This window comes from Rutilus rutilus (genome assembly GCF_951802725.1).
Source record: "Rutilus rutilus genome assembly, chromosome: 21".
Taxonomy (NCBI): domain Eukaryota; kingdom Metazoa; phylum Chordata; class Actinopteri; order Cypriniformes; family Leuciscidae; genus Rutilus; species Rutilus rutilus.
This window is the reverse complement of record NC_140226.1, coordinates 14,730,306-14,758,261: the sequence shown is the minus strand read 5'-3', so window position 1 is coordinate 14,758,261 and position 27,956 is coordinate 14,730,306. Positions and strand designations below refer to the sequence as shown.

General features: G+C 38.7%; 2 protein-coding genes across 2 annotated transcripts in view; one reads left to right on the top strand and one right to left on the bottom strand.

Moving 5' to 3' along the window:
* Positions 1 to 27,956, top strand: part of nrxn3a (neurexin 3a) — a 759,351-nt gene that overhangs the window by 677,142 nt on the left and 54,253 nt on the right. The window lies entirely within an intron of this gene.
* kif13ba (kinesin family member 13Ba) overlaps positions 338 to 27,956 on the bottom strand; it is a 53,344-nt gene continuing 25,725 nt past the window's right edge. The window contains exons 9-40 of the mRNA XM_084392662.1: positions 25,455 to 25,567; positions 24,351 to 24,462; positions 24,009 to 24,221; positions 23,814 to 23,924; positions 23,530 to 23,664; positions 19,809 to 19,939; positions 19,467 to 19,553; positions 19,161 to 19,348; positions 18,130 to 18,388; positions 17,866 to 18,028; positions 17,633 to 17,779; positions 17,395 to 17,544; positions 17,038 to 17,163; positions 16,092 to 16,265; positions 15,665 to 15,822; positions 15,259 to 15,391; positions 14,753 to 14,899; positions 14,630 to 14,659; positions 13,999 to 14,098; positions 12,462 to 12,588; positions 12,092 to 12,147; positions 11,808 to 11,932; positions 10,469 to 10,645; positions 9,566 to 9,658; positions 7,836 to 7,988; positions 6,874 to 6,951; positions 6,707 to 6,760; positions 6,502 to 6,616; positions 5,839 to 5,936; positions 4,581 to 4,646; positions 3,625 to 4,315; positions 338 to 3,318 (exon numbers count right to left, since the gene is read on the bottom strand). Of these exons, the coding sequence (XP_084248788.1) occupies positions 3,110 to 3,318; positions 3,625 to 4,315; positions 4,581 to 4,646; positions 5,839 to 5,936; positions 6,502 to 6,616; positions 6,707 to 6,760; positions 6,874 to 6,951; positions 7,836 to 7,988; positions 9,566 to 9,658; positions 10,469 to 10,645; positions 11,808 to 11,932; positions 12,092 to 12,147; positions 12,462 to 12,588; positions 13,999 to 14,098; positions 14,630 to 14,659; positions 14,753 to 14,899; positions 15,259 to 15,391; positions 15,665 to 15,822; positions 16,092 to 16,265; positions 17,038 to 17,163; positions 17,395 to 17,544; positions 17,633 to 17,779; positions 17,866 to 18,028; positions 18,130 to 18,388; positions 19,161 to 19,348; positions 19,467 to 19,553; positions 19,809 to 19,939; positions 23,530 to 23,664; positions 23,814 to 23,924; positions 24,009 to 24,221; positions 24,351 to 24,462; positions 25,455 to 25,567 (4,719 nt within the window). The 3' untranslated portion in view covers positions 338 to 3,109. The remainder of the gene's footprint in view (positions 3,319 to 3,624; positions 4,316 to 4,580; positions 4,647 to 5,838; positions 5,937 to 6,501; positions 6,617 to 6,706; positions 6,761 to 6,873; positions 6,952 to 7,835; positions 7,989 to 9,565; positions 9,659 to 10,468; positions 10,646 to 11,807; positions 11,933 to 12,091; positions 12,148 to 12,461; positions 12,589 to 13,998; positions 14,099 to 14,629; positions 14,660 to 14,752; positions 14,900 to 15,258; positions 15,392 to 15,664; positions 15,823 to 16,091; positions 16,266 to 17,037; positions 17,164 to 17,394; positions 17,545 to 17,632; positions 17,780 to 17,865; positions 18,029 to 18,129; positions 18,389 to 19,160; positions 19,349 to 19,466; positions 19,554 to 19,808; positions 19,940 to 23,529; positions 23,665 to 23,813; positions 23,925 to 24,008; positions 24,222 to 24,350; positions 24,463 to 25,454; positions 25,568 to 27,956) is intronic.

The following is a 27,956-nucleotide window of genomic DNA, read 5'->3' as shown; positions in this document are numbered from 1 at the left end:
TTACTAGTAGTCCACTGTATGAAGATTTTTTTTGGCATAATAGGTCACAGTTTATTTTGCTATCATAACTTACACAAATGAACTATAGTGTCCTGCACCCACTGGTAAAATATATATAAAAAATTATATCTGGTGTCTGAATAATTTTTGGTTTGTCTGTAGCTGCCGTCCCTGGACTAGATATGGGCTAAGCCCCAAATGTTTACAATGTCTGGTTCCGCCCCCTGGTTTGCAGGTACATAATAAAGAACCATGTTATTTTTATTCTTCACATCAAGGACAAGTGAGCTAAGACTGCAACTGAGGCCACCAAAAAAGAAAACATTAACTAAAGTGATAAGACGTGTAAATCAATTCACTTTTTATTTTTTACCTTTACAGCCAGATTATTGTACAGTCAATATAAAAGAAATTATAAATGAATTATTATACATGATTATTCTTTGGATATCAGCATAGAATTGCAGATAATTAAATTAATCAAACCCAACCTTGTGCTCAGATTGAACTCTCAAGATGCAACTATATACAAAACACACATACACGCGTATACTCGGGGACAAAAGCTCCATTTGCAGGACAACTTTTATGACATAAAATCATCAAACCTCAGGACGAGGCACAGACTAGTGGTGGAAGATGGAGCCGTACACTCACTGATCAGAAAGAGGAGGGGGGAGGGGTGGGACTACAAAAGTAGAGCAGCAACTTCCTGCCAAGAGCTTCGTCTGACATCTGTGTTAACAGCAGGGCCCAAAGTTTCCTTCAAAACCTTTTTCTCCAGGTGCCGTCAATGGGTAGGATTTCAAACAGGAGGAGAGCACGAGTATCCACACCTGTATTTAGCATTTGACTTCAAAAAGGCCACCGTGTGGTTGCTCGGATATGGCTCTGGATCTATGCCACTTCATGACAGAGCAAGGTGTCATTGCTACTGAAGACATACTTTAACCAGAATGGATGTAGAATGCATTTAACCTTTTTAATGATAAAAATGCTTAAAAATTTTTTAATTGCACTTGAAAATAAAATAATCACCTAGTTAGTACACCAGTATACACCAAGATTAAAGATTCTATGATTGAAATGTGGGGCCGTGGAAGGAGATCAGCTCATTGAGATTCTTCAATAAGTTCATTTCCCCTTTCTAGTGACAAGGAACAAATATTAGGTTCAAACCAAAGAACCATCAAATTCCTAAAAGCATTTCGAGTGTTATTGCTAAAATAGAAAATGTATTAAAATAAACCTAGTTGAGACTTGTCATTCCAAAGGCAAACAATCTGTTCTTGTATAACATTTAAATTAATACTCAAGAATGACTAGTTGCTAATGTGACCCGATAGACGTTAAAATCACTGGGTTGATAATCACAGCAACAGTCATGCTCCATATGTGCATTTGTTTTTTTTCTCATGATGAATGAGGCACAAATCAAGATACATATAATAAAAAATTTTAAAAAAGGGAAGATCTCAACCCATTTTTTATGACCGAACACAAACATCAAGACATCACTCTACAGGAAAACAAATCAAAGGCAACTTGAAACTGGAAAAATCATCTCATCTAAATTTTGAAATGCTTTTGACTTTAGAGCACCACATCCAGTGAAAAGCAGATTTACAGTGGATAATTGGTTAGTTTAAGTTAATTTACAACAAAACTAAGTACCCTTTGGGCACATAAGCTATCTAGTATAAATCAAATGTGCAAATTAATTTTCCATTCATGGGATTTTTACACTTTATAAATTCAATATACATACCTACAACCATTAAAATATATTTTATTTAATAATTTGATATTGCATTTGACTTCAGAAATCACAAGAGGATTTCCACGAAAATAGAATATAAAAGGAACGAAATAACACGTCTTTTCTCTCCATCACGATGTGGAGACAAAAGCATCAGATCTGTGTGGAATCATGCTCCTAATTAAAAATGATATAAATGTGCCAACTTTGCTTATACAGTATGCTAAAAATATTTAATGAAATCACTTTTAGATCTTTTTATTTGAATAAATAAGATGTAGGTATTGCCAGGGTTGGTCCAATACACAAAACTGGAATGTGCTTTTACCGTGACCTTCTTGTGGAAGACAGTCCTTTAGAAACCAGTCAAATTGAGCTACATTAAATTGCAGCACAAAGTAATTTTATGTTGAAGTAGTTTCAATAACCCAGTTTCAATTAAAAGGCTGCTTACTAAAATGTGCCCCAACCCATCAGATTGTAAATAAGCCCTCTAATTTTTTTTTTTTTTTTCAGTCCAATCATTAAAACCATTAAGAGAGAGACTAATTAGGCCAGTCAATTAAGCCTGAATGTGCCAATTCAGTCAAGTCTAAAAACTCTCCATGTGCAATCAAGGATACACACCAAGCGGGTAGTTTCCCCCTTAAATACTGATAGGCAAGCCTTCAAATGGCACCAAACCAAATCAAATATCTTGTGAATTGAGTCATCCAATCACTGGCCAAGTAATAGTAGTACTGACATCAATTACCTGCATTGACCTGCTCAGGGCAACACACATCTTGATAGTGGCTTAGAGATGAACACATATCCAATAAGTCTGATCCAATCCCTGAGATAATCTCTTACATGTCTACCATACCATTTACCATGTTTTAACTAGTGTTACAAAGGTGCAATGAGGGATGACAAACAAAAAACGGGTTGACTTAAAAGGCACATTCAGGAAACTACAAATCGATTACTGACTGAACAAAGAAGATAAATCTGCAGTATCAAGTCCAAAAATGGACTCTTGATAAAACCAGGGCACAAACAAGAATGATGGGTTGATCCCAAAGACCTGGAAGATTCATTTACGGTCAACTCAAGGAGGCTTGCTTGAGTTACCAAACCAACAAATCCCAAGGAACAAAGCTGAAGCAGCCTGTTCAAATTCATAGCACTCCCACATGCTACACATTAGCATAGCACCGAAACTGATAGAGAGGTTTGTAAGGGAATGTTGTACCACCTCCATGCAAAGCCCAAGAACACTGATGGATAGAGGTGACCTCCCCCATTAGATTGCCATGTTGGAGGTGTAGCTCAGCTGTGGAGGTTCGGTCCTGCTCAACTCATTGTCAATTAGCTGGTCCAGGATTTGCGATTCTCTCCTTTTTGAATGGCAGTGCCGGCTCCTCCCCTCAGTTGCTGACTAAACTCCCCGCTGCGGCGATTTTCGGTGTGTCTTTTGGAAGTTTCCCTTCGAGTCAGCCGATCTGGACGGACTAGCACCCCGTAACCAGGGTTGCATCGGAAGTACTGTTGGCCCTCAATGGAACCATCGTTCTTACCTGATGGACAAAGGATACAAGAGGAACAAGGTCTGTGAATCAGTTTAACCAAGGTGGTGTCAGCATCTCAGAAAACTTGTCACTAGAAAGGAGAAATCAAGTCAAGTCTTCTGTTATTTGACAATGTTCATTTGGTTTGAACCTAATGTGTGTTACATCAAATTACCACAAGCATGTTGAGTGTTACTGCTCAAGCATTTTTTGACTTTTGAGCATCAGACCACAAGAGGAACAAGTCTGTAAATCAGCCTCACCAAGGTGTCAACATCTCAGAAAACTTGTCAGATAATGGAAAATTTGACTAACCTGAGGGAGTGTCCAGCTCAACGCCGACCCAGACGCCCTCAGTGAAGTGCGTCGGGCCAATGTAGCGGACCGTGCCGGACTTACTGGTTCCGACAGTGACTCTCCCTCCCACCTTGAGCCAAGCAAGTTCCTTGGGTTCTACATCTTCAAAAGTTATCTCCAGCTTTTCCAGGCTGTTAGTTTGCTGCGATTGCATTGTGGTTTCTTTCCCGCCACCGTCTCCAAGAATGTTACTGAAAGACCTGAGTTCATTGGCTTTGACCTTCTGGAGGGAGAAAGGGTTGTCTATGGAGGTACTCATCACCAGGGGAGGGTTTGTGTTTAGCTGTACTTCCTGCTGGGAGGTGGTGACGCCATTCCTGTGGGTATCTTCCTCTTTTCTATGCCTGTCAGATCTTAGCCCAGCTTCTACAGGAGCAAAGGCATTAACAGGGGTGGGAAGACAGTCTTCAGTGTCGTCTCCTCTTTGCCTGGATGCTACGGGGCCAGCTTGGGTATTGGGAGTAGGGGTAAGGTCCCCGCAAGCAATGGAGACATCGGAAAGGGTGGCAGTGGACACACTAGTAGAGAAATAGCCACTGGAGGCCTCGCTGATGGGGCTCAGGGGCAGGTCATGCGGATCATGCAGAGAGGACGGGGCATCAGGAGCATCTGAGTGTCTGTCTGTCTGACTCTTCCCCATTACTGCAACCTATTGGGAAGCACGTCCAAAGCCACAAGGAATATTTAACTACACCTCAACCTATCATCTGACTCACACAGAGTGCACATGCTAGGAAAACCACAGATTTAATAGCATGCAATTTACATCACATGCAGGAGAGAAAGACTTGGCTCTTAAAATATCTTCCTAGGCTATATTTCCACAGAATACAAGTCTGTAACCCAATTCATCATTTATATTTATTTAATTTTGCCAAAGACAGAGCATGAGATCAGAGAGGAGATCTACTTACTGGTTCTATTCTTACTCGTCCTTCATCAGGGTTGTTGGCTGTTTGCATCATTATTCGTGGCATATGCTGGAGAGATGAATGGAACGTATTAAATTTGTTTTTACGATTTCAGTAATGGTTTTCAAAGAGGCGGCACAAAGCTTGATTTAAGTGTCACGTGTTCATTTTTTATGTTGGGAGCGTTTGGATTACGTTTGATCTAAAGTACTGACAGATCAACAGTCTGCATGCAGGGGAGGAGTGATGTACACGATGAAATATTACTGTCATATTTTTTTTTTTTTTCCTCTACGCCTCCGCTGAAAGCATGCTAGGAGATATGATGAAAGAGTATGGCTTGACAATTAATCTTGGGGAAATTAAATACTGGAGTTTATCTATGGACTCCTGCCTAACATATAATCAGGTTTCTCTGACATGATTTACTTTGACAAAATGAGGACACAGTTTTAATCAAGGAAAACCAAAAAAGCCTGTTTTTCCTCACAAAAAAAAAAAAATCCACCACCAAGCAATAAGGCTTAATTTAAAGACTTAATTTGCCTCATACGAGATGGATAATATATCACGGATATATTGGCAATGTAGTAGCGTATGGAATTTCTGTCTATATGGAAATGAGGAGGCATGAAGACAGAACGACAGTACACTAGAATCTAAAATTGACTAAAATTAAATCGGTCAAGAGCATTCGCATCCCTCTTTGATTACCACATATGATTTACTCATCTAAATGCAGCATATTTCTGAAAGGCTTTGTAAGCGCTAATTCGGCTATTTTTATGACGGACACTTCACATTACTTTTTTTCATTTATGCACGAATCACTGTTGACTGGAATTTACATGCAGAAATGTTTATAAGCATAGGTGCGGCTCATCTTTTGAATACATTTTTGTAACGGGAACATACTTGAAGAAATAAAATCTAGTTTTAGGACCATTATATATTTTTTGCATTTTCATATTTATGACAATTAAGCACATTTTACCCCCAAATTCTAATTTCTGTAGAACTACCGTATACTGTAATATCAGCATAAATGAAATGCACTACAACAAATAACTTTGTCTTAAAAATGCATTATTTATTTACTGTATTTTATTTATGCATTTTATTTCTCATAATTATTATTATTTTTTAAGGTGAAATATGACCAGGAAACATGAGACTCAGGGCAGACAAAGCAGGGTTTGGTTTGAGCATGGTTTACTCATTGAAATGGCTGAAATGGCAAAAGTAAAAAAATTGTTCAGACCTGTTGTGACTGTGGAGAGGGTCTCAAATCTTTCTTGTCTTCACGCACGGGGAACAGGGATTTGAGCAGCTTGGGCATCTGAGGGACCAGGGCCTTGACTGTGAAGATATAAGAAGCAGCAAGCCCTGAAAAACCTGTGGGCAGGTTGGGAAGGAGGCAAAAAGCAAGGTAGAGGTGTGTGGAGAGAGACGACAACGATGGTGAAACAAAGACAGATGTAGAAAATATATAAAAGGAGTGCATGAAGCTGGAAAATAATGTCACACTGATACAAAATGTCACACTGACATTTTGTGACAGATCACAAAGAGTGGTGAAAAGAAGTTGTAGTTGAACAAGACAGATGTTCAGTGGTAACCAAAAAGTTGCCGGTTCAAACCTCAAACTGCCAATATATTTTCAGATATTTTCCCTCTAACAAGCATACTTGAAGTTGATTTAGATAAAAGTTAAATTATTATTACATAAACCAGGTTAGAAATGGCAGCACACAGGCAGGAATGAGTCTGACACACTTACAGAGAACACAGAGTTGAAAGTTGAAAGATAAGACAAATAAAGAAAGGGTCATGCTGGAAATGGTAAAGGAAGATTATTTTATTGCAGCAAAAAAACTGTTGACGTCCTGAACTGCTCACTTAAAGAGTGATCATTGTGTCGTACCTTGCTCAGGGTCCTGATTCTGTGTAGGAGGTGTAGGAGGTCTGGATGGTCGTGGCAGTGTTTTGCTAAACTGGGAGGATGTACCGAAGATATCCTGCTGACTCTCCCATCGATTCTTACATTAGCAAATTGGATATCAGAGGTTACAAAAAACAACCGATTTCCTGTAGAGGACCATATGTCATTTTTCACCCTAGAATCTTACCTTGTTGTCATCCAGCACTGAGTTCAGTGACAGATCCTGTCTGCTTCCAGATAACTAGAGGAAGAAGAGTTGATGTGTGAATACAGAATGTGCCAGACTCTGATGATGCCAAGTGTCCTGAACATTTCTCTCTGTTAAGATGAATTTAAGGCTACAGATGCGCTTACCCGGTGCACACTGGGAGAGCTGAGACTGCGTCTGCTGCCCTTGCCTTTACCTGCCAAATGCTCCTTCACTGCCACCTCCTGTAACACATGATCTGATTTACATGATGAAAACAACATGCTGAGCTGAACTAGAGAAACTAGACCGCACTGGAAAGTCACCATTCATTTAAGTGAACTGATTCCTAGGACTGCTATTTATCACTATGATAAGGTTATATAAAACGAGTTAAATGATGTAAACACATTACTCTCCTCGGTTTTATTCCTTGAACTACAGTGATTTACAAACACTTTGCGAATCAGTTTGACATCATATCTACAACATTATTACTAAGGCCCTGTGTCCACCAAAGCATTTTTTCCAGAGGCTTGCTTATGTTTCCAATTGATTTTAACGGCAGCAGCGTGACGTGGCGCTAAGTGTCTATTTCACACTGAACGCTCAGCGTTTTTTACCGGTCACCAAGAGTTTAGGAATGTTCAGCGTTGGGTAAAACTTTCACTTTTTACCCAGCCGTCCAATCACAGTGGAGGAATGGCGGGACAAATACCACATCGACCAACCGCCACATCCTGCTTGGACAACGGCAACAGATGACAACAACAAGCATAATAACAGAATTTAAAAGAGCCAGAGAAAGTACTTTACATTGTATCAACATTTTTATATAGAAACAATACAGAAACAAACTATATGTGAAATGAGATACTAGAAACACTTCCCGCGGATATTCCGTATCACTGCAAGCAAAGCTTCTCAACTGAAAAAATTTTCAACTGGCTAAAAGCACTATGGTGGACACACGGCCTAAGGGTGGTTTTCTGCCTTTAAAATGAATTCTTCCTGTAAAATTCAGATAAAAAATAAATAAATAAAAACCTTCCTCAAAGGATTATAAAATTAGAAAGAGATGATAACATGTAGACTCATCAATTAAAAAAATATTAGTGGAGGTAGTGACCTGTCTCAGACGGTCCAGCGTGAGGATGTTCTCCACGGCCAGGACGCTCCGTAGGTACTTCTCTGTGGCAGCTTCATTGTCTAAGGATTTGGGGTTCTCAGCGCTGGTGGCCACACGGGCCAGCATCTCCCTGTCCTCTGAGCTCTGACTGTCCTGCTGACGTACACAGTCAAGAAAGACAGGTGCTTATAAACAAACCAGCTAAAGAAACCAGGTGTGAGCAGCTTTTGCTGATACAAGTTAATTTCTTGTGGGTAATGGCCAACTAACATGGCCTTTAGTTGTTGCTGAGAGTTTTGCAGTGATACATGAAGGGGGTGGATTGGAATCCACTGCTGCTTCAATGTATATGTAATGAGTGATTATAATCAAGGTATTAATCAATATTTTTCCTTCTAAATATCAAATGAGTTGAACGACTTTTAGTAGATTTTACTTTGTTATAGAAGTTACCAGTGTGATTACTGAAATGTTCTTTTCATGTATTCTTTAATGTCTGTATCTGATATCTGAAAGCAGTAACAGTGCTTGCTTATGTAGCTCGGCTTCCAGAAATGAAATAGGGAAATGTTTTGTGTTTGAGAAAGGTCTTCAACGTGTTAAAACATATAGGGGTCATTGAAGCCAATAGTTTAAGGGACCATTTGTTTGTTATAGCCTTACTTTCCAGTTAGACTAAAGTGTAGCTCTCCTTGAGAGAAAGAACGCATTATCTTGATGTTTTGAGACGACTCTCCTGTTTATAGTTAGAGCCTAGCCAAATCCAACCTTGGAAAAGCTGTGTGTCAGTGTGTGTGTTAGTCTTCTTGGTTACAGATTAAGGAACCACTGGCATTATTGGAGATTGACTGAATTGTTGTTCTGGACATGTTGGCGCCCAGCAACTCAAATCTGCGACCTGGAAGGTCACGACGTGCCTAACTTCAGGGTCCAAGTGTCTGCTGCCTAATCGATGGAGATATGCTTCCGTCTATCTGTATCTGTGTGGAAAATTACTATGTTTATCTTTTCTTAGCCAATGAGAATCATTCAACCTGAAGCAAGGACGTATCTTAGACCTTGGTGAAGGGTATAATTGCTGTGATCTTTGTAACTGTAAGCGGGGCGGCCTACGAACTCCTGTGTGAGTCTTGAAGCTGACTTCTGCTGATGAAACTGCAAACTATCTTCAGTAAAACTTTTCTTCAATTTATTATAATTCTGACTCCGGGTCTTCTTCAAAACATCTGGTCCTTGGGTCCTTAACTGTTACCTCCTAACATACATTTAAGTGAATAACTGCCTGTTTTAAGATAATGGGTAAATTAAGAACATGGAAGTTTCTCCTTGCTTCAATACTGAAATCTACTAATTGAATCAATGTTTTAGAATTTTAGTACTATTTATATACTATTATAGTATTTATTAATATTTTGAATTAGCTTTTATTTGTATATTTTCAGCTTATTTGAATTTTAGTTTGTTTCAGTAATTTTGTAATGTGCTTTTGTCATTTTTAATATTTAGCTTTTATTTATTTTAATTTAAGATGTTATTTCAGTTATTTGGTGTCATTTTTATTTTATTTTAATTCAGCTTTATTTCAGTAAATATTTTAGTTAGCAATAACACCACTGTTCTGTATTAAGCAAAAGTATTATATATTGTCATTGTAACTGAAAAACCCATATAATTCAGCTACTAATGCATTATACACAGACAAAAGAGCAGATTTTGTACTGTGTGCTTACCCCTGGGATGTTGGAGACCACCTCAAAGGTCACACCACAGCCGGGAATAGTGCTCCTGGTGGACATTCTCCTCAAGAAATTTTGGGCAAAACCCTGTTTAAGCAAAAGAAAACAAATACTTCAGGGATAGATATGAAAAACTTTGTTTCTTAAAAAGTATAGGGTTTCTAAGCACCAAAAACATATGGCACAGCTGTATGTTAAGCTTAATTAAAGGGTTAGTTCAACCAAAAATGAAAATTATCCCAGAATTTACTCACCCTCAAGCCATCCTAGGTGTATGTGTCTTTTTTCTTCAGCCAAACACAATCGGTGGCATATTAAAAAATACCCTGACTCTTCCAAGCTTTATAATGGGAGTGAATGGTACATTTTTTTTAAGCCCAAAAAAGCACAACCATCCATCATAAAAGTAATCCATAATCCAATAAGAAAAATATCAATATTTATAACTTTATAAACTATAATCACTGGCTTCCATTAACGGCCGTACAAAATGCGTCAGGTCAGAGGTCACTCTTCTGCTGGAACTAGACTCGCCAGTCACTAGTCAGTGATTATAGTTAATAAAGTTATAAATATGGATCTTTTTCTTACAAAACCGCATCGCTTCGCTTCAGAAGGCCTTTATTAACCCACTGGAGTCATATGGATTACTTTTATGATGGAGCTTAAAAAAAAAGGTACCATTCACTCCCATTATAAAACTTGGAAGAGCCAGGATATAACTCCAATTGTGTTTGGCTGAAAGAAGAAAGTCATCTACACCTAGGATGGCTGGAGGGTGAGTAAATTATGGGATGAATTTCATTCCTTGGTTAAATAACCCTTTAACAGCAGAAAGTATGACTTTTCTGCAGTTCTGATGATGGCGTAGGTCATTTAAAGTAGACTGTGCCGCACCTGTCGTCCAGTGAGGTTCACACAGATGCGTTTGCGCAGGACTAGCTGCATCTCTGCAGGGTGGCTGAGCTGTACCACGGTGCGGACGATCAAGTATACTCTCTGATCTGGGGCGGCCCCTCGACTCAGCTGCGGACATTCATGAACAGTGGAGTCCCAAGAGGCTTCAGCTTTCACCTGGAAGTAAAATAGGTTTTAATTAGGGCTGTCAAAGTTAGCGCGTTAATAACGCGTTAACGCAAAATCATATCAACGGCACTATTTTTTTTAACGCTCGATTAACGCAGCGCGTATTTTCTGTTTGACCCGTGGCCCAAAACCTAGTTGGAGAAATGGAGATACACAGTGTTGCCAACTTAGCGACATTGCAGACCCATTTAGCGATTTTTTCCCTTCAACAAAGCGCCCAAACCTTATTTAGTTTCTGAGAATCTACCGGTACCGCCGGTACTGCTCTCCCAGCACGCGCGCGCGCGCCTCTCTCTCTCTCGCTCTCTCTCTGCGTCTCGCGCTGGAGAGAGGAGCACCGCTTTAATTCAGTTAAACACAGATATGATGTTGCTTCTCTAATTTTACATGCAAGTATAGCCGAAATCGCAAAACAGATATTGTGTTTATCTTATGTGTATTTGATTTCATCAGACGACGGCTCGATTATCAGGATTTTTGTGCAGATTAACATCTTGGAAGGGAGAGCTGGTTATGTCTTAATGGGTCGCGTTTCAGTCACCATTTCATATTCATTCCGTTGTTTGACAACAGAAACAGTAAAATATACCAATGAAAACCGTTTTATTGAGAATTTAGCTTCATCAAAATGGGCACAGAGAGAGACAAACTATAATATAGCCTAATAATAAATGTACATGTAGCATTTTCAGAAGAGCTGCCCTGTCATGCAAAAATCTAAACATGTTTGTGTTAATTGCTCAGTGCAAAGAAAGAGAAGTAATGGGAACCTGGTATTTATTTGTTCTTTCTACATGTGTCTAATAGACATGAACAAGTTCTTTGAAAAACATCTATGACCTTTGAAACATGTCTCATCTTCATGCTCTATGTTGACTATGGTTTCAATAATAAACATACATTTGCATAAAGCATCCATATTTATCCATGCCCACGTTGATTAGAGTATTACTAACTTGAAAAGTATTAATTTAAGGTACATTTAGAACAAATAAAAAAATGTGCGATTAATCACAAGTTAACTCATGACAAACATGTGATTAATCGATTAAAATTTTTAATCGATTGACAGCCCTAGTTTTAATACATTCTTACACAGACAACTAGGGACCCTGCGAGAGCCCAGAAGGTGCGTGGGTCACATTCTCACCTCTCCATCATAGTGTTTGACGATCTGAAGGTCAAAAAATTCATCCTCATCTTCTGAGCTGAGCATAGCGTCCCAGCCACCCGCCTCGGGAACGTCTAGGTTCTCCTGAGAGCTGAAGTCATCAGCTGGAGGGAGGAAGAACAGAAAACAAAGAAGGAACAAGTGTGAAAATGAGTGTTAAGATAAATAGTGCTTGCAAATGGGAGCAATGGAATAAAGGTCACAGAGGACATTGCATTTCTGCAGAGAACATTGCTGTTCTTCAGCAGGCAGGAAAAACATACTGCTCAAGTCGAGGAAGAGCACTGGAATGTGAGTCTCCATCCCAGGTACTGGTACCCTGCCAAGACAGACATAAAATCAACACATGGCCCAAATACTAATGACTAAACATTTGTAAAAACTGTTTAACTGATACTGACATTCATTTCACAAACAAAGCCTTAAATCAAAATACCAATCTGTCAAAACACATCGTAAGGATTATAACATCCTCCCTAAAAAGCAAACTGCATAAAACTAAGCTGATTTTACATTCAATTTCATTCAAACCTCCTCTGACAGACAACATGTATACCAGCTATCTCTATAACACTTAATTTAACCCGTAAGTTTAAATGCAAATTGCTCAGTATGGTAGCAGCAGTGTCGTACCACTCAGCAGGAGCTCCTGGTATTCCACTGCCAGCAGAGGGCACCATCACTGCATTTCTCTCCTCCGTGAGCGTCAGACGCCACTCAAGCAGCTGGGCCTCCCTCTCCATGTCATCTTCAGACTTATCTGGTCAGAGAGAATCAACAATGTTTCCTCTCATTTCTATTTCATGCCATTTCTGCAGAGAAGGCCCCGTCATCAACATATACATTCAAATTTATCATAAAATAAAATAGATTGCTTGTTGTGTGTATGTTTATAGTATGTATATACAGTGCTGGGTAGATTACTTACAAATTGTAGTCGGTTACTGATTCTAAATTACATGACAAAAATTGTAATTAGTAACGTAATCCATTACTTTACACATTTAGGGTAATATAATCTGACTAGTTTTTTTATTACTTTTAGATTACTTTTGACCTAACTAATGAAGAAAAATTAACTCTAAAGAGGAGTATTATGCTAAATATAAGCATTATATTGCATATTCATTGTATTTTTACTTTATATTTTAAAAAATAATGTTCTTCAGTATTTGATTAATTTGTCATTTTTATGACAGCCACCAAATTTAATTTAAAAAAAAAATAGATTCATAATTGTCATCCAATATGTATTCTTATGATGTTATTATTATTATTAAAAAAAAACTTCCTTGTGTAATTTAAAATGAAGTAGCCTACAAATCAGATGATTTTAACCTTTAATATTACAGTGATATACCATTAGTTTACAGCATTAGTTGAGAGATATTTTTGTAATTGAGGAAATTTGCCATGTACTGTACTGTACCTGACAGCCCTAATTAATCCATTTTGAATCAAACTGAATCAAATTGAAATCGAATCGAATCACAAGCTTGTGAAGCTCAAACTGAATTGTGAAATTTGTGTCAATGCCAAGCCGTTTTAAATATCTATCCATCATTCCATCTATAAATAATTTAATATTATAATAACATTGTACACTATAATGTATTTTTTTTTATAAAACTTTAGAAACTTTAAGTTTAGAAAAGTTGAAGATGACTTGTTTTGTTGAGCAACATTTGTTCAATCATGATAAATATAAGCAGAGCTGTCAAGAAACCAAGAGAGAGAAATAATAGATCATTGGCTCTGCCTCTATAAACTTGAAACATTCTGGTCACAAGATTTCTCACAGCTTTAGTTTTATGCTAAATTATGCTATTAAAAAATAAAATAAAAATCAAATGTACATGCAGAAAGAAAATGCTGACCAATCAATGTAGCTCTGATTCAGTCAAATCTCAAAGTTTTCCCTCACCCCACTTTTGAGTCTGAATTATGCAACTTTTTGATCAGCAAAGGAACAACAATAAGGAACTATGTAGAGTGGGATTTTGGACCAATGCATGATGTAATACAAACAGTGACAACAAACACAAAAGCTCCCCACACAAGGACAGAACAAAACTAATTAGCCACAAATTAAAGAGAGGAAAGCACTCTTTTGTAGTCAATTACTGAGCTGAGACTGCCAAACAGTAAAATGTCTCTGTCTGGTTTTTACCTGTTTTGCTGACCAAGGTCTGAAGATGTTGGTCCAGATATTCTTGTCTCTTAGTGAGCGCGGTGAGCCACTGACGCCGCAGACGCTCTAAATCACGCTCCTACAGGATGATGGACAAATGCATAACCACAAAAGTTATTTTTGCTTGGCATCTTTTTTGCTAACTAATAGACCCTTTATGCCTTTAATGGCAAGGGCAGAGGAGAAAGACAGGAAACAAGTGGGAGGGAGAGACAGGAATGCGATCAGGAAATGATGCAGACCGGATTCAAAACGGCACCTCAGTGGGAGCACCACAACACCATGAAAACTCATTTTCTATTGGAATATATTTTAAAATGTAATTTATTTGTGTGACAGCAAAGCTAAATTTTCAGCAGCCATTGCTCCAGTGTTCGGTGTCACACTTTCATTTTAATATGCTGATTTAGTAAAAAATATTTCTAATTATTATCAATGTTGAAAACAGTTTTGATAATTATGATAATTTTGTTCAGGATTCTTTGCTGAATAGAAAATATATATAATATAATATAATATAATATATAATATATAACAATCAAGCACTTCTGATATTTATTATCAACTGAAAATCAATGTCATAGATGTATTGCATCATAACCAAACATACCTGATAACTGTCCATTTCATCACCCTCAGGCTACAAAGAAAAACAATATAAACATTACAAACTCTATATATCCAGACATGATCCTGCTAAATGCTAAAAGCTCAAGTGAAAAGGCACATTTACCTCTTGTGGCTCATTGTTTTTGGTCATCCGCACCTGCCTGATCTCCACACAGCCAATGGACACTCCCAAAATGATCTCTGATATCAAAGGCATTGTGCCGGAGTCCTGAACTGAACGTACCTCCACCTGAACCCGCCGAGACTGGCCCTGGGAAAGACAAACAAAAACAGTTAATACCCCATGACAAAAACCCTGAACCGAAATGTTAAACAGTGTAGATAGAACAACAAAGCACAAGCAAAATACAGAGCACACGTGTCTAGGAATCATAAATACATTTATTTAAAAAAAAGAAATAGAGTTTGCTCAAGGAAGGCATGCAAAAACACTTTGTTACCGTCTGTATCGAGCATGTGACTAAAAAAACGCCTAAGCCTAAGGTAGTTCATGCTATGCTTTATTCTGATCGTAATCTGATCATAATTAGAACTATAGATGGGAGCAGTGGGCTAACATGCTTACAGTAGTGTAATTTCTAACCCCGCAGGAACATGAGGTGTACTGACCTGTTTGAGCTGGAAGATGCCACCCGTGCGAATATCTCGCGCTGACACCACCTCCACGGGAATGTACTCTCCGTTCTCATTCAGCTCCAGAATCTGCACCCACATCTCCAACTTGCGGGTTACCTCACTCCACCTGAGGACACATAAGAGTCAAACCCAAAAGCAGGAAGCCGATCATCAGATACTAGACGGTGTTTGGTTTTTTTAGCCCCCAACGGCACCTTCCAGGCAGCGAGGGGATGGGTAGGTTTAAGGTTGAGGTTAGGGTTAGCTGCCTCTAAGGAGCCATTGGGGGCTAAAAACACCATCGAGCATACTAGACGCCTAATGCACACAATGTTCTCTACATTTGTATTATAATTATTGAACAATTGCAGGGGTCTGAAGCTCAATTTTGTGTTCAAACCTGTCACGTAATGTGCGTGTTTTGGCTTGGATGATGCTGAGATCCCACAGCGCAGGGTTCCTGCCTGGATCAGCCTGTCTGTGTCCGAAAACCTCGATGGCTACAGCACCCTCTGTTAGGTACTCAATAAATTCCTCAGTTACAGTCACTGCATGCTCCTACAGTACAGAGAGTTTACCAAAAGTAAATGCATGTTAATGGTTTCTTAATAACTCCTGTTATTGAACTAAAAGAGATGCACAATTCACCACAGTTTTAAAAGCTGAAGGTCAATATTAGTAATAATTCACAACTCTACATGATTTAACCAAGCAGCATGTTCCAGGATCACCATTTGAGCTATGATTGGTTGATAGGATTTCTAGGAGGGTAAAACACGTTGTGCCCAATTTACTATCTGCTTGTAAAGTGACATCTTGATTCGTACCTTACAGCTGTCAAACACCACCATGCAGTGGGGGTCTTTGCTGCTGGAGAAGGAGGCAGACGGATCTACTTCTGGGGCAACAATAACAGGCTCTGCTTGGTCCCAGAAAGAGTACTGACAGAAGACAAAATTGGACAGGTACTGTGGGAGACCTGTAGCCTGCAGGATCTTAATCTGTTTGAGAGACAGGAGTAAAGCAAGTGTGGTCAGTACGGTTATTTTTCAGCAAGGACACAAAGTGATCAAAGATGACAGTAAAAGACATTTATAATGTTGCAAATGATTTTTATATCAAATAAATGTTGTTCTTTTGAACTTTCTATTCATCAAAGAATCCTGACAAAACATATCATTGTGTTTACAAAAATATTCAGCAGCACAACTGATTTCACCTTTGATAATCATAAGAAATGTTTCTTGAGCAGCAAATCCGCATATTAGAATGATTTCTGAAGGATCATGTGACTGGATCATTCAAGACTGGAGTAACAATGCTGAAAATTCAGCTTTGCCATCACAACAATAAAAACATTTTAGAATCGGTTAACACTTTATTTTAATGTGTCCTTGTTACACGTTACATGTATTTATAGTAATAAATGTAAATTAGGCATAATTACATGCAACTAACCCTAACCCTATAGTAAGTACATGTGCTCAATTAATATTACTCAGTACTTAAATGTATAATTACATTATAACAGGGACACATTAAAATAAAGTGTAACCAAAAATCGTGCCCCAAACTTTTGCACGGTAGTGTAGATTTTTTTAATGTAATGTAATAATATGATATAATATAATATTCTAGTAGTGTGTGTATATTATTATAAGTATTATTATTATTATTATTATTATTATTTACTTAGCAAAAACTTTAGTGACTTAAATTTTTCAAACCTTAAACACAAAGCCTGCTTCTTTTATTGTGAACTTCAGTACTCACCATACAGACCAGCTTGCGTTCCTGTACATCTCCATCCGGGCTTCCATCACTGTCATCTCCTCCAGCTACGCTATCATCAAACCCTCCACCCATCCTCATTACCTCCACATGTAGTCGCCCGGCAACCTGACACCAGCAACAAGTGAACACAACACTTCAGTGGTCCGCTGGAGATAAACCGTGTCTCATGCTTGATTTGATGACTTGATTAGATTCAATTTCACAGATCAATTTGCACTTGATTTAATTTACATACCACTTTTCCTTCAGAAATGAAACGAGTCAGTTAACATGAAATATTCACAGAGACAAACCACTGCTCATATTTGCTGGCAGATCTGAACGCATCATCCTCACCTCTCCTTTCTGATTGATGATGGGAACTGCATATTGTAGCTTTACGTCATAGAACAGGCAGGAGAGGAAAACGTTGGCCACCCCGATTAAACTGTGGTTCACCTGCTCATCGAAGAAAGGGTCGGCTCTCTTGAAGTACGAGCGCATCACCTATGAGATGGAGAGCAAGACCGAATCTATAGTGTCACCTTTTCATTTTTATGGGACAGTAAAACTTCTGTGATGAAAAAGAGCATACGGGGTTGTCCTCGTCAAAGTCCTTCCACTCTTGGTAAAGGTCTCTCATATCCACCAGCCGGTTTTCCATCTTCTCAAGGGCCCAGATTTGCTTCCCTTTGCCTTTCCTCCTGACTTGAATGGCGGGTTCACTCAGGACAGCATCTCGCTACATACACAACAAACAAAAAAATTCAACTGACTGCACCATCCATGCCATGTTTCTCCTGTGTGCTGCTGCAAAAGGTTCCTGACCTTCCTGTTGGCATTGAGGTTTGCAGCAGGGATCTGTAAAGTAACTCTGTACTCGGTTCTTTTGTCCAGCTCTTCAGCGATGAAGCTCGCCTCCTGCACTAGCAGATTAGCCCGTACGATCTGCTCCCTCAGTTTCCGCAAGCTCCGTGTCAGCACCACCTCCCTAGCATCATCACAACAAGAGCGTTACAACAAACTCACCTTGTACCAAATTCCTCCTTGGGAGGGCAAAACATTTGTTTCCACCAAAAATATAAAGCTCACCTCTCCTCACTCCACTGGCGCAGGCGGTGCTGGGCGTTGGGTGATGATGACATTCCTCCCTGGCTCAGTCTCTCCAAGCTGCGGTAGTGCGGCTGCAAGGGCTGTGACTGCGGTATCTGCATGCTCTGCCTGTCTGGAGTCAGCTGTCTGCGCAGCTGCTGCAGCTCCTGCTCGTACATCAGCCGCTGACGCTCCAGAGCAGTCTTCTTCTCCTCCTCGTGTTGGCGCTCCAGAGATTGTAAAACAGCCTGCATAGGGTCTGTTGGATAACAAAAACAGTAATGTTTTACAGCATTTTGGAAAGTTTTTGCTACTGTACCTTTAAGACTTTATGTAAATTACCTTGGTTTTGATTGGCTAACCTTTTCACATGTAAAATGAGCAAAATGCCTCCCTTAAATGCAAAATAAGTGTCCATATTTTCAATAGCAGCAATATGTTTTACTTTTTATTAGAGCTACACTACTATTCAGAATTTGAGTCGATACTATTTTTTTTTAAAGAAATTAATATTTGTATTCAGTAAGGATGCATTAAATCAAAATTGACAGAAATATTGTGTAATGTTACAAATGTATTTACCATTTCAAATAAATGCTGTACTTTTGACTTTCACGCATCACGGTTTCCACAAAAATATCAAGTAGCACACAATGTTTTCAACATTGATAATAATAAATGTTTCTTGAGCAGCAAATCAGCATATTAGAATGATTTCTGAAGGATCATGCGACACTGAAGACGAATAATGATGCTGTAAATTCAGCTTTGCAATCAGATCAGATTAAAAAAAAAGTTTTTAAATATATTAAAATAGAAAAACAGTTAGTTTAAATTGCAATCATTCCTCAATATTACTGATTTAACTGTATTTTTGATCAAATAAATGCAGCCTTGGAGACTTCTTTCAAAAACATTAACAAATCTTACCGACCCCAAACTTTTGAATGGTTGTGTAGATAAAACATTTCAAATGAAGTCATATTTCATACGCATTTGTACGGATCATACGCTTAATGGATCAAACTCACCGTTGCTGCCCAAAGCCTTCATCATGACTTCAGTCTGAGCAAACTCGTAGCTGAAGCTGACCTCACTGGACACCTCGCTGGCGGTATCTCCCTCTCCGTCCAGCTGCTCACTGCTGTTACTGTTCTTCATGCTCTCTCCCTCACCCTCCTCTTCCTCACCCCTTAAGCGCCGCTTCGGTAGGTTTATTCTGAACAAAACACAAATATAAAGAGTCTTCATAAAAGAAGATAACCATAATGCACTGTCATGTACAAATACAGTAAGCCGCAGTGTGACATTCTTCAGTCTGGGGTAATAACACTGACCTGAAAAAGTGATTGTTTCCCCAAAAAATACGGTCACCATGGTGAAGCTGTTGCCGGCTGGTGACTGGAGATCCGTTCACACACGTTCTGCAACAGAGGCAACATTAGATTATTTCATATATCTTAAGATTTAACATTTACCTCAACAAAGACAAAGATTTGCAAGTATTTCAGCACTTTTTTTTTATTCTTTAACTTATATTATTAACTTATCGTTTTGGATAAAACCACCCATCAAATGCATAAATGTAAATGTAGTATGCATGCACAGTGCATAGAATAGCCTGTGGCATATGACCTTTTGGTTTACCCATCTCAAACAAATATAACACAATGCATTACCTTGAGTTTCTGTAAGGGTTGAGAAAGACAGCTCCCTCAGGTGTGATGTTAATGACACAATGCTCTGCTTGGATGCCCATTCCACACAGCTGGATGTCCTGGGAATCTGCTGATCCAACCTTAGTGTGTTCCTGCAAAACATCCCAGTGTCAACTGTTGTTACTACCACACAGACCATATCCATAAAGGCACGATGACAAAAACTTAACGAATGCTTTATTTCAAGCACCAAATGTACCAAGACAGTCTCCAGGTACATTATATTATTATACCATGATGTAAATTACATTAGGCAGCAAAAATATGGTATACATTATTGTTGTTGTTCCTGATATGATAATAATAATAATAATAATAATAATAATAATAATGTTTTATTATTATAATTATTATTATTATTATTATTATTATTATTATTATTATTATTATACCACCATACATAAGTTTGGGGGCAGTAAGATCATTATTTTTTTAACAGTAAGGTTAACTTCAAATTCAAGGACCTTTCAAGGACTTTCCAGGTCTAATACCCTAAAAATTCAAGGACTTAATGGCCCTCATTTATCATTCTTGCGTAGAAACGGGCGTATATATTGGCGTAAGATTATGCTTACACTCCTCTCATCGCCTGATTTATGAAGCTGTGCGTACCTCTGAAATCCAGGTGTACGCAATACCTGCCCTTGATAAATGCCGCGGCTGAAATCGATCGTCATTAGAATAACACGCCCCTATATATTCAAGTCTCCGCTTCCCCCACGCCCTCATTTTACGCCATGGACACACGGAAGACGGCAAAGAAGAGAAACTTCTTTGAGAAAGAGAAAGCGAAACCAGGGAAGTGGAAAGAAACAAAATTGATTTCTAGATTTTTATTATTAATGACGTTTATTGTTATTTAGAAGAAGAATGTCGTTATTATTATTTGTATTATTATTATTATTATTTAAAAATATTAATGTCAGTCTGAATGATTTTTTTGGTCATTGAAAGCCTTTCATTACTAAACCCAGTCCGTGCACATCTGCCGGGCCTAACCCTGGCCTAACCATCGTTTCAAAGAATAGTACAACGGCGAGCTCGTCGAAAAACGCCTCGTCCGTTTGGGGAGGTGCGCGCGCAGTCTGTGCGGAGACTCGCGCTGCAGAGCCAGGCGAAAGTATAAACAAGGCTTGAAACGTCAGGTAAAGCGCACAGGCTCGCAACTGAAGGAATACATATGCCTACAAATCAAATGCTTTGGTAAAATCACACAAATTAAACATTGAAGTCCATGTTGCACAAAAAATAAACACTGAAGTTTATAATTACTATGTTTTTTTTGTTTTTTTTACAGTGGCTCATAATATATCATATCTTTTAGTTTGTCAGTGCGTTTTGCAGTGTTAGGAATTGTTTTTCTGCGCATTCCCGCACTCAAAACGTGCGTACACCACCTCGTGAGCTGGCGTAGGATTTGAGCGTGCCGTACGCCAACGTCCATATTGATAAATCTCAAAGTCACCGTGGTTTTGGGTGTACGCCAGGTGTACGCTGGAAATTTGGTGTACGCACTTTTGATAAATGAGGGCCATTGTGAGGACACATTTCAAGAGAGAGTAAGGTTACATCGTTTCAGCCTATTTTTGCAATGTTTCACGGTGTCTGTAAAACGTTGATGTACCATCGTAGCAGTTTCGTGCACATATGAATGTCATGGCAACGTACAACACAAAGTACCTCACGCGGGAAACACTTGACGTAACATGTAAATGCACATAACTAACGTAAATCAAGCCAGTATGCATAGCAGTGTTTCCCCTAGGTTTACAGGTTTGGGGGGGGGGGGGGGGGGGGGGGGGGGGGGGGGGGTTGGTTGGTCGGTTGGTTTGGGGAAAATTGACACAGACGCTTTCTATCTATCTCTATCTATCTATCTATCTGTCACATAAATTGGTTGTCTGGGAGGGTAATGGTTTGTAAAAGTTAAAAAATGTTAACATAAGATATCTCTTTAAAAAAATAAACATATTTAAATCTTTTTAAAATTGACTTTTGCAAATAACCTTTGTTAAATTTATAGAAGTATTTGTTAATATTAATATTAATGGACCAGAGCTTAAATAGTTTTATTTTTTAACTAACAACTAAAAAAAGATTTATAAATACTAACCAATATATATATAAATTTTAAATGGGCTTTTTTTATGAGAAGTTTTTATTTCTATGATGCATTTATTGGAGAGAATAATCCTGTCAGACGCACCACTGCTGTGAACGCGCGTTCACGTAAACACAATTTAAACAATGTATTATTCAATACATTACTTCTATATAATTATATATTAAGTTGCTCAAGCAAGTGGTAAAATATTTAACCATGTACTTATATTAAAATCTTTTGTATTTAAATTTTAATACAATAAATCTTGCATGTCACAAAGAACTTGTTTTTCCACCTCCACGAATAAGACGAGTGTTGTTCATTATGTCGCCTTGTTGAGGTAAATTGTAGTTTTCCTTGCTTTAACTCAGTCTTAAAGTGAAAAAAGTAGTAATTAATTAAATAAATTTATGGTGAGATTACTACATTTTATTTAATTAATCGCACTTATGGTGAAATTACTACATTTTCAGGTCAATCTGTGTTCATTTTGACCACGAAACATGCGCTGTCACTTTAATTCAGCGTTTGCAGCACAGCAGAAATAGACTCGGTGCAGAAACGATCTCTGCACTGCTGTATACGCACCGCAACTGGAACAGATCGATCATCGACGGACTGCATCCTCGTGCAGTGTGAAAGCTCTGTTAACATGGGTACGGAAAAAAAATACTCACCGCAAACGAAATATATGTGAAACGGGCGTTAGACTTGGAGCAGGAGAGCTACTCCGGCTGCTACTCGCAGTAGAGCGAGTGTTGCCATCTTCAGTTCAGCGACACATTTCCAGCCGCGCGCTCTCTGTCCGCTAGTGCTCAACTGTATGTGACGCAAGTGTTTGTTTGTGTGTGAGTGTGCGCACTCATTGGGATAATTGTAAACACAGACAGAAAAGACATGCCATCGTGGAAATAAGATAAATAACATATTACTTAAGGGCCATTTAGTTTTTTTTTTTTATAAAATAACAAATTGTAATCTGTCGCTATAAAGAAAATCAAATCAAATTTACTTGACCTCCAAGGGGGGCGGGGGGAGCCGTTAGGAGGGCGGGGCGCCCCCCTTATATAATGGTAGGGGAAACACTGCATAGGCCACGAAGTGTTGGTGAAATAACACATTAGCGGACCGGAGGGAATAATATAGATTTTTTTCCAGAAAACTTAATAAATTCAAGCACTTTCAAGGACCTGTATCTATGTATGTTTATTTTCCAAAACTTTCCAGGGCCTTGAATTTTTTTCAGATTCACAAATTTTCAAGGATTTCAAAGACCCTTGGGAACCCTGAGTAATATAGTGAAATATTGTTATTATTATTTATTTAAAAAATATTTTCATATTTTATTTTAAAATGTGATTTGTTTCCTGTGTTGGCAAGGCTGAATTATCCTTCTAGTATGCTTATTTGGTGCTCATTTTTTTTCTTGTTGAAAACAGTAATACATTTGTTCCAGGATTCTTTGATCATGCATCTTTGCTGAATAAATGTTAATTATAAAAACGATATGAATGAATGAATGAATGAATGAATTTTTTTTAGTATCTTACAAAAAAAAAAGTCCTGGTTGTGCATTACCTTTAGATAATAAACCAGTAGTTCATTAAGGGCAGGGTCAGCGTTGAGATTGACCAGGAAGCACTTATCTTCTCCAACCTTGATACCAGAAGATTGCAGAGAGATGCCAAGGCTCTCCAGCTGTTTTTGTCTTTCCTATGCAGAACAAAACCCCAACGCAAGAAGAACATGAGTGTCCACTTCTGTGTTTGACTGATGGTGTTATGGCACATGAACTACAGAGTATCCAGACATAAACAAAATTACAATCCAGCCAAAAGAGTGCAAATTATTGTGGAGGTTACTTGTGCAATTTCCTCAGTCTTCCTCAGCTTCTCTTCCCAGGTGACCGTCATCTCCTGTATCAATTTTTCAGACTCCTCCAGTCTATCCTTCAGCTCTGGCGCCTTCATAGACTGAGGAGGAACATGACAGGTTCCTAAAACATTGTTTTTGACCTTTTGCATCAAAACACTACGAAAACTATAAAAAGTGTCTACCTCAGCCTGCGTCAGCTGATCTCGCAGTTTCTCCACCTCCTCTCGGAGTTCCCGGATGATCCTGGCATTGGGGTCTTCGTTGACCACGGCGTGGTTGACAATGCTCTTTGCTCGGTCTGCATAGCGCAACGTTGACAGCGTCTCATCGTAATTATCGGCCGCAGGGCTCACGGTGGCAACCATGGCAGTCCGACTGTTTCCACCCAGACTGTCCTGCGGTTACACCAGAAGGACAGACATTATACATTCAAAAGTGTGTCTGGCAGTCGTTTGGAAAAAGTAAAAAAAATTCTGTGGAAATTCTCTCTCCCAGTGTTTACCGGACAGAATGAGTGTTCATACCTTGAGTAGCCATGTCAGCACTGAATCTCTGTAGGGCACAAACTTGTTCTTGTTCTTTCCAGCTCCCTGCTCTGCCAAAGCTGAGATCACCAAACCCAGAGTGGTTAAAGACCTGTCCAGTGTGGAGAGGAAAGATAGAAATGGGAAAAAAATAAGTGAGAGAGAAACAGACCGAGACACAGAACACAGAGAAATATGCACCTGCAGGCCAAAAATCCTTCACCAGATTTATAAACCTTCCTCAGAACAAACGGTGCCCTTAGATGCGGCCATTTTAACAAGACTGATTCTCCACAGTATAAAACTCCTCTCTCAGCCACAGAAAAAAAGAACACCACAAATCAATGTTGCAAAATACATTCTTAGGTGATTAAAAGACACAGCATTAGAGAGGAGCTTCACACTGTAAATGAAGAGTACGTCTACATAAAAGATCAGACGTATTTCAACAGTTTTTTTCCATGATATGTGCCCTTTAAAATTCAAAGCACCCATCCACCAGAAAAGGAAACGCCTCAATTCGGTGCCATAGGAAAACATTCAGAGGTGACTCAGATATTCAGAGACTTAAGCAAAAGAATCTGGGTCAGGTATTCATAAAGAAAAGGAAGATGATTTTTGGATCTTCTAATTATTACATTACATTATTATTAAATACAATTTTATTATTATTTAAAAAAAGTTAAATAAAAAAATTATTATTATTAAATAGTAATTAATATATTATACTGAATTGAATGGAATTGATTAATTTAATATTAATAATTATTGTTCAATGTAATATAATATAATAAATAACATAAATAATATAAATATATAATATAATATATAATATAATGCAAAACATTTCCTAAAAATTATGTCCTAATGCAGAAAAGTTTAAATGTCTTTTTTTATGCTTCCTTTTTAGGTTTCAATTTCTTCAAGTTAAATAAAAGTTATTATTTTTCAGAATGCAATATGACCTTGTTCTTGACAGCTCCTGTAAAATTCATACAAACCTTCTGTAGGTTGGTGCATTAAGTGAAAAAAAGTACCAAGACAAAACAGACTAAATAAAAAAAGACAAAGTAATCATGCAGAATGAGACAAGAGTGCACACACTTGTTGATGTTGCTGCCTTCCTTGAGCCGCTCGCCTGCAGCGCCTGTCTTTGCAGCTCTCTCACTTCCTGCCAGGTCCACCAAACCCAGCTTACTCACCTTTTCCCCACTTGTCTGTAGAAAGAGAAAGAGTACAAAAAAAGAAATGAGAAATGCTGTTCAAAACGTAATACTAGCAAGCATACTTACTGCGGAGTATACACCGCCTACTATTTTTTAATAGTATGTCACATGACCTCATTACATGTCTCTTTCCATGAATGGCGCCTACCGCCTAGTTATTCTGGAAATAAAAAGCAAACTAACGGTGGCGGGAACTAATAATTAAAGGAAAAAGCAACATAATCCCTCACTACTGAACATTTCCATGGTTGTCGAGCCTCTCTGTGCTTGTCCTTAGAAATCCAGGGAAATGGCTTCAAACGTTAAATTTGTGTATGAATGACCATGCTGGACAAATTCTGGTGAGCTGTCCTATATTACGAAGGAACAATGGCAAGAGAGGCTATGGCAGGCCATGGACAAGCATCCATTGTTCTCCTCTCTATTGCACAGCATTGGACGAGTATGTGGGGTGGAGTTCCTTTATATGGCCCAGCATCAGACCTTACTGTACACAATCCCCCTGTTTGAGCATCAGAGATGAGGTTTAATTGAGAGGAGACGCAAAGAGATGCGAGCGGGAGGCGAGAGGATATGGGAAGTTGTGAGGGGGGCTGGGAGCTGGACCGAGATTACAGTGCATTACAACAACAAAGAGAGTCCTTGTGTTGCAAAAGCTTGAGGCTCCAAATGCACATGGGCTGAGAAAACAGAATCATATAGAGCCGGAGTTCATTCGTTAATCTTTAATCAACTAGCAGGCATATTCTGTACTTTTGTAGCATTTTATTTTCTCCCCCTTAACAAGTTACTTTTTAATGACCCATTTTTTTCCACCGTCTTGCTGACCTTTAGAATTAACAGGCTGTTCTTGCAACTGTAACTTTAACACTTTATATATGTGAATGACCTCTGCAAGTTAACTCCTTAGAACACCTTAGCACTTAGCATGGCAACACCCTGACAACCACCCAGAACACCCTAGCAACCATATAGCTATACGTTTACCCCTCAGAACAACTTAAAAACAGTATAGCAACACTCTGACAACCACCCAGAACACCTTAGCAACTTTATAGCTATGAATTAACCACTTAGAATAGAAACTACAGGGTAACACTGACAACCACCCAGAACACCCTAGCAACACCCTGACAACCACCCAGAACACCTTAGCAACTGTTTAGCTATGAATTAACCACTCAGAACATCTTAGAAACTACAGAGCAGCACTGACAACAACACAGAACACCTTAGCAACCGTGTATCTATGAATTAATAACTCAGAACATCTGAGAAACTGCATGGCAACATCCTGACAACCACCCAGGACACTCTAGCAACCATATAGCTATGCATTAACCCCTCAAAACATTATAGCAACTGCAAAGCAATCCCCTAACAATCACCCATGCCCTAGTAACCACATAACCATGCATAACCCTTCAGAACACCTTAGAAACTACATGGCAGCACCCTAACAACCCCCCAGGATACTTTACTTTACTTTAACTTCTCAGAACACCTTAGAAACTGTAAAGTAATGCCACAACCATTCAGAACACTCTGGCAACATAATAGCTACAGGGTGGCAGAACACCTTACCACTCAGACGACAGCAAGGCTCGAAATTGCGACCATTTTGGTCGCATATGCTCCTGAAATTTAATCTGTGCGACCAAAAAATATATTTGGGAGCATTTGTGCGAGTGCAAATAATGGTTGTGGTGCGACCTGTTTTCATTTCTCTAAAAAACGTTTGTAAATTACTTCACAGTGTGTACCTTATGTGCGCTGATACGCGATGGCCGGACCGTCATTCTATCCAACGCTATATAACCAATCCCGGGGTTTTTCCTGCAATGATTTTTTTTGGCGGCCGCCAAAGCCTTTTGATCGGTGCGTGAGTGACTGCTGCGCTTGACGAGAGAAAGCCCCGGCCGCGCGCGCGCTGTATTGCTCTCTCTCCCTCGCGCATATTAATCAAAATCATTTGACACGATAGCAAAAGGGTGGAAGACCGAAGTTTCACGTGGAGCATTCGGAGATTTTTTTTCTCCTAAATTACCGTGGAGTGTGAATTGTGCTAAAAATAAACTACCGGGATAATCACACAACGCTTGCCGTATGCTACACGTCCACTAATGACACGTCCGATTCGCGAACTAATGACTCATTTGAACCGATTCACTTTAATGAATGGTTAAAACAACTGATCTGTCCAAAACACTCACGAGACGTTTGAATCGGTGTATAACAAATCGGTACCACTTTACAATAATGTTCCACTTATTAAATTCTAGTTAACACAGTTAACATGTACTATTAATAAACTGCACTTTGTTAATTTGTTAACCATTGTTAATGTTAATTTCAACATTTGGGCTACTAATAGCCTACA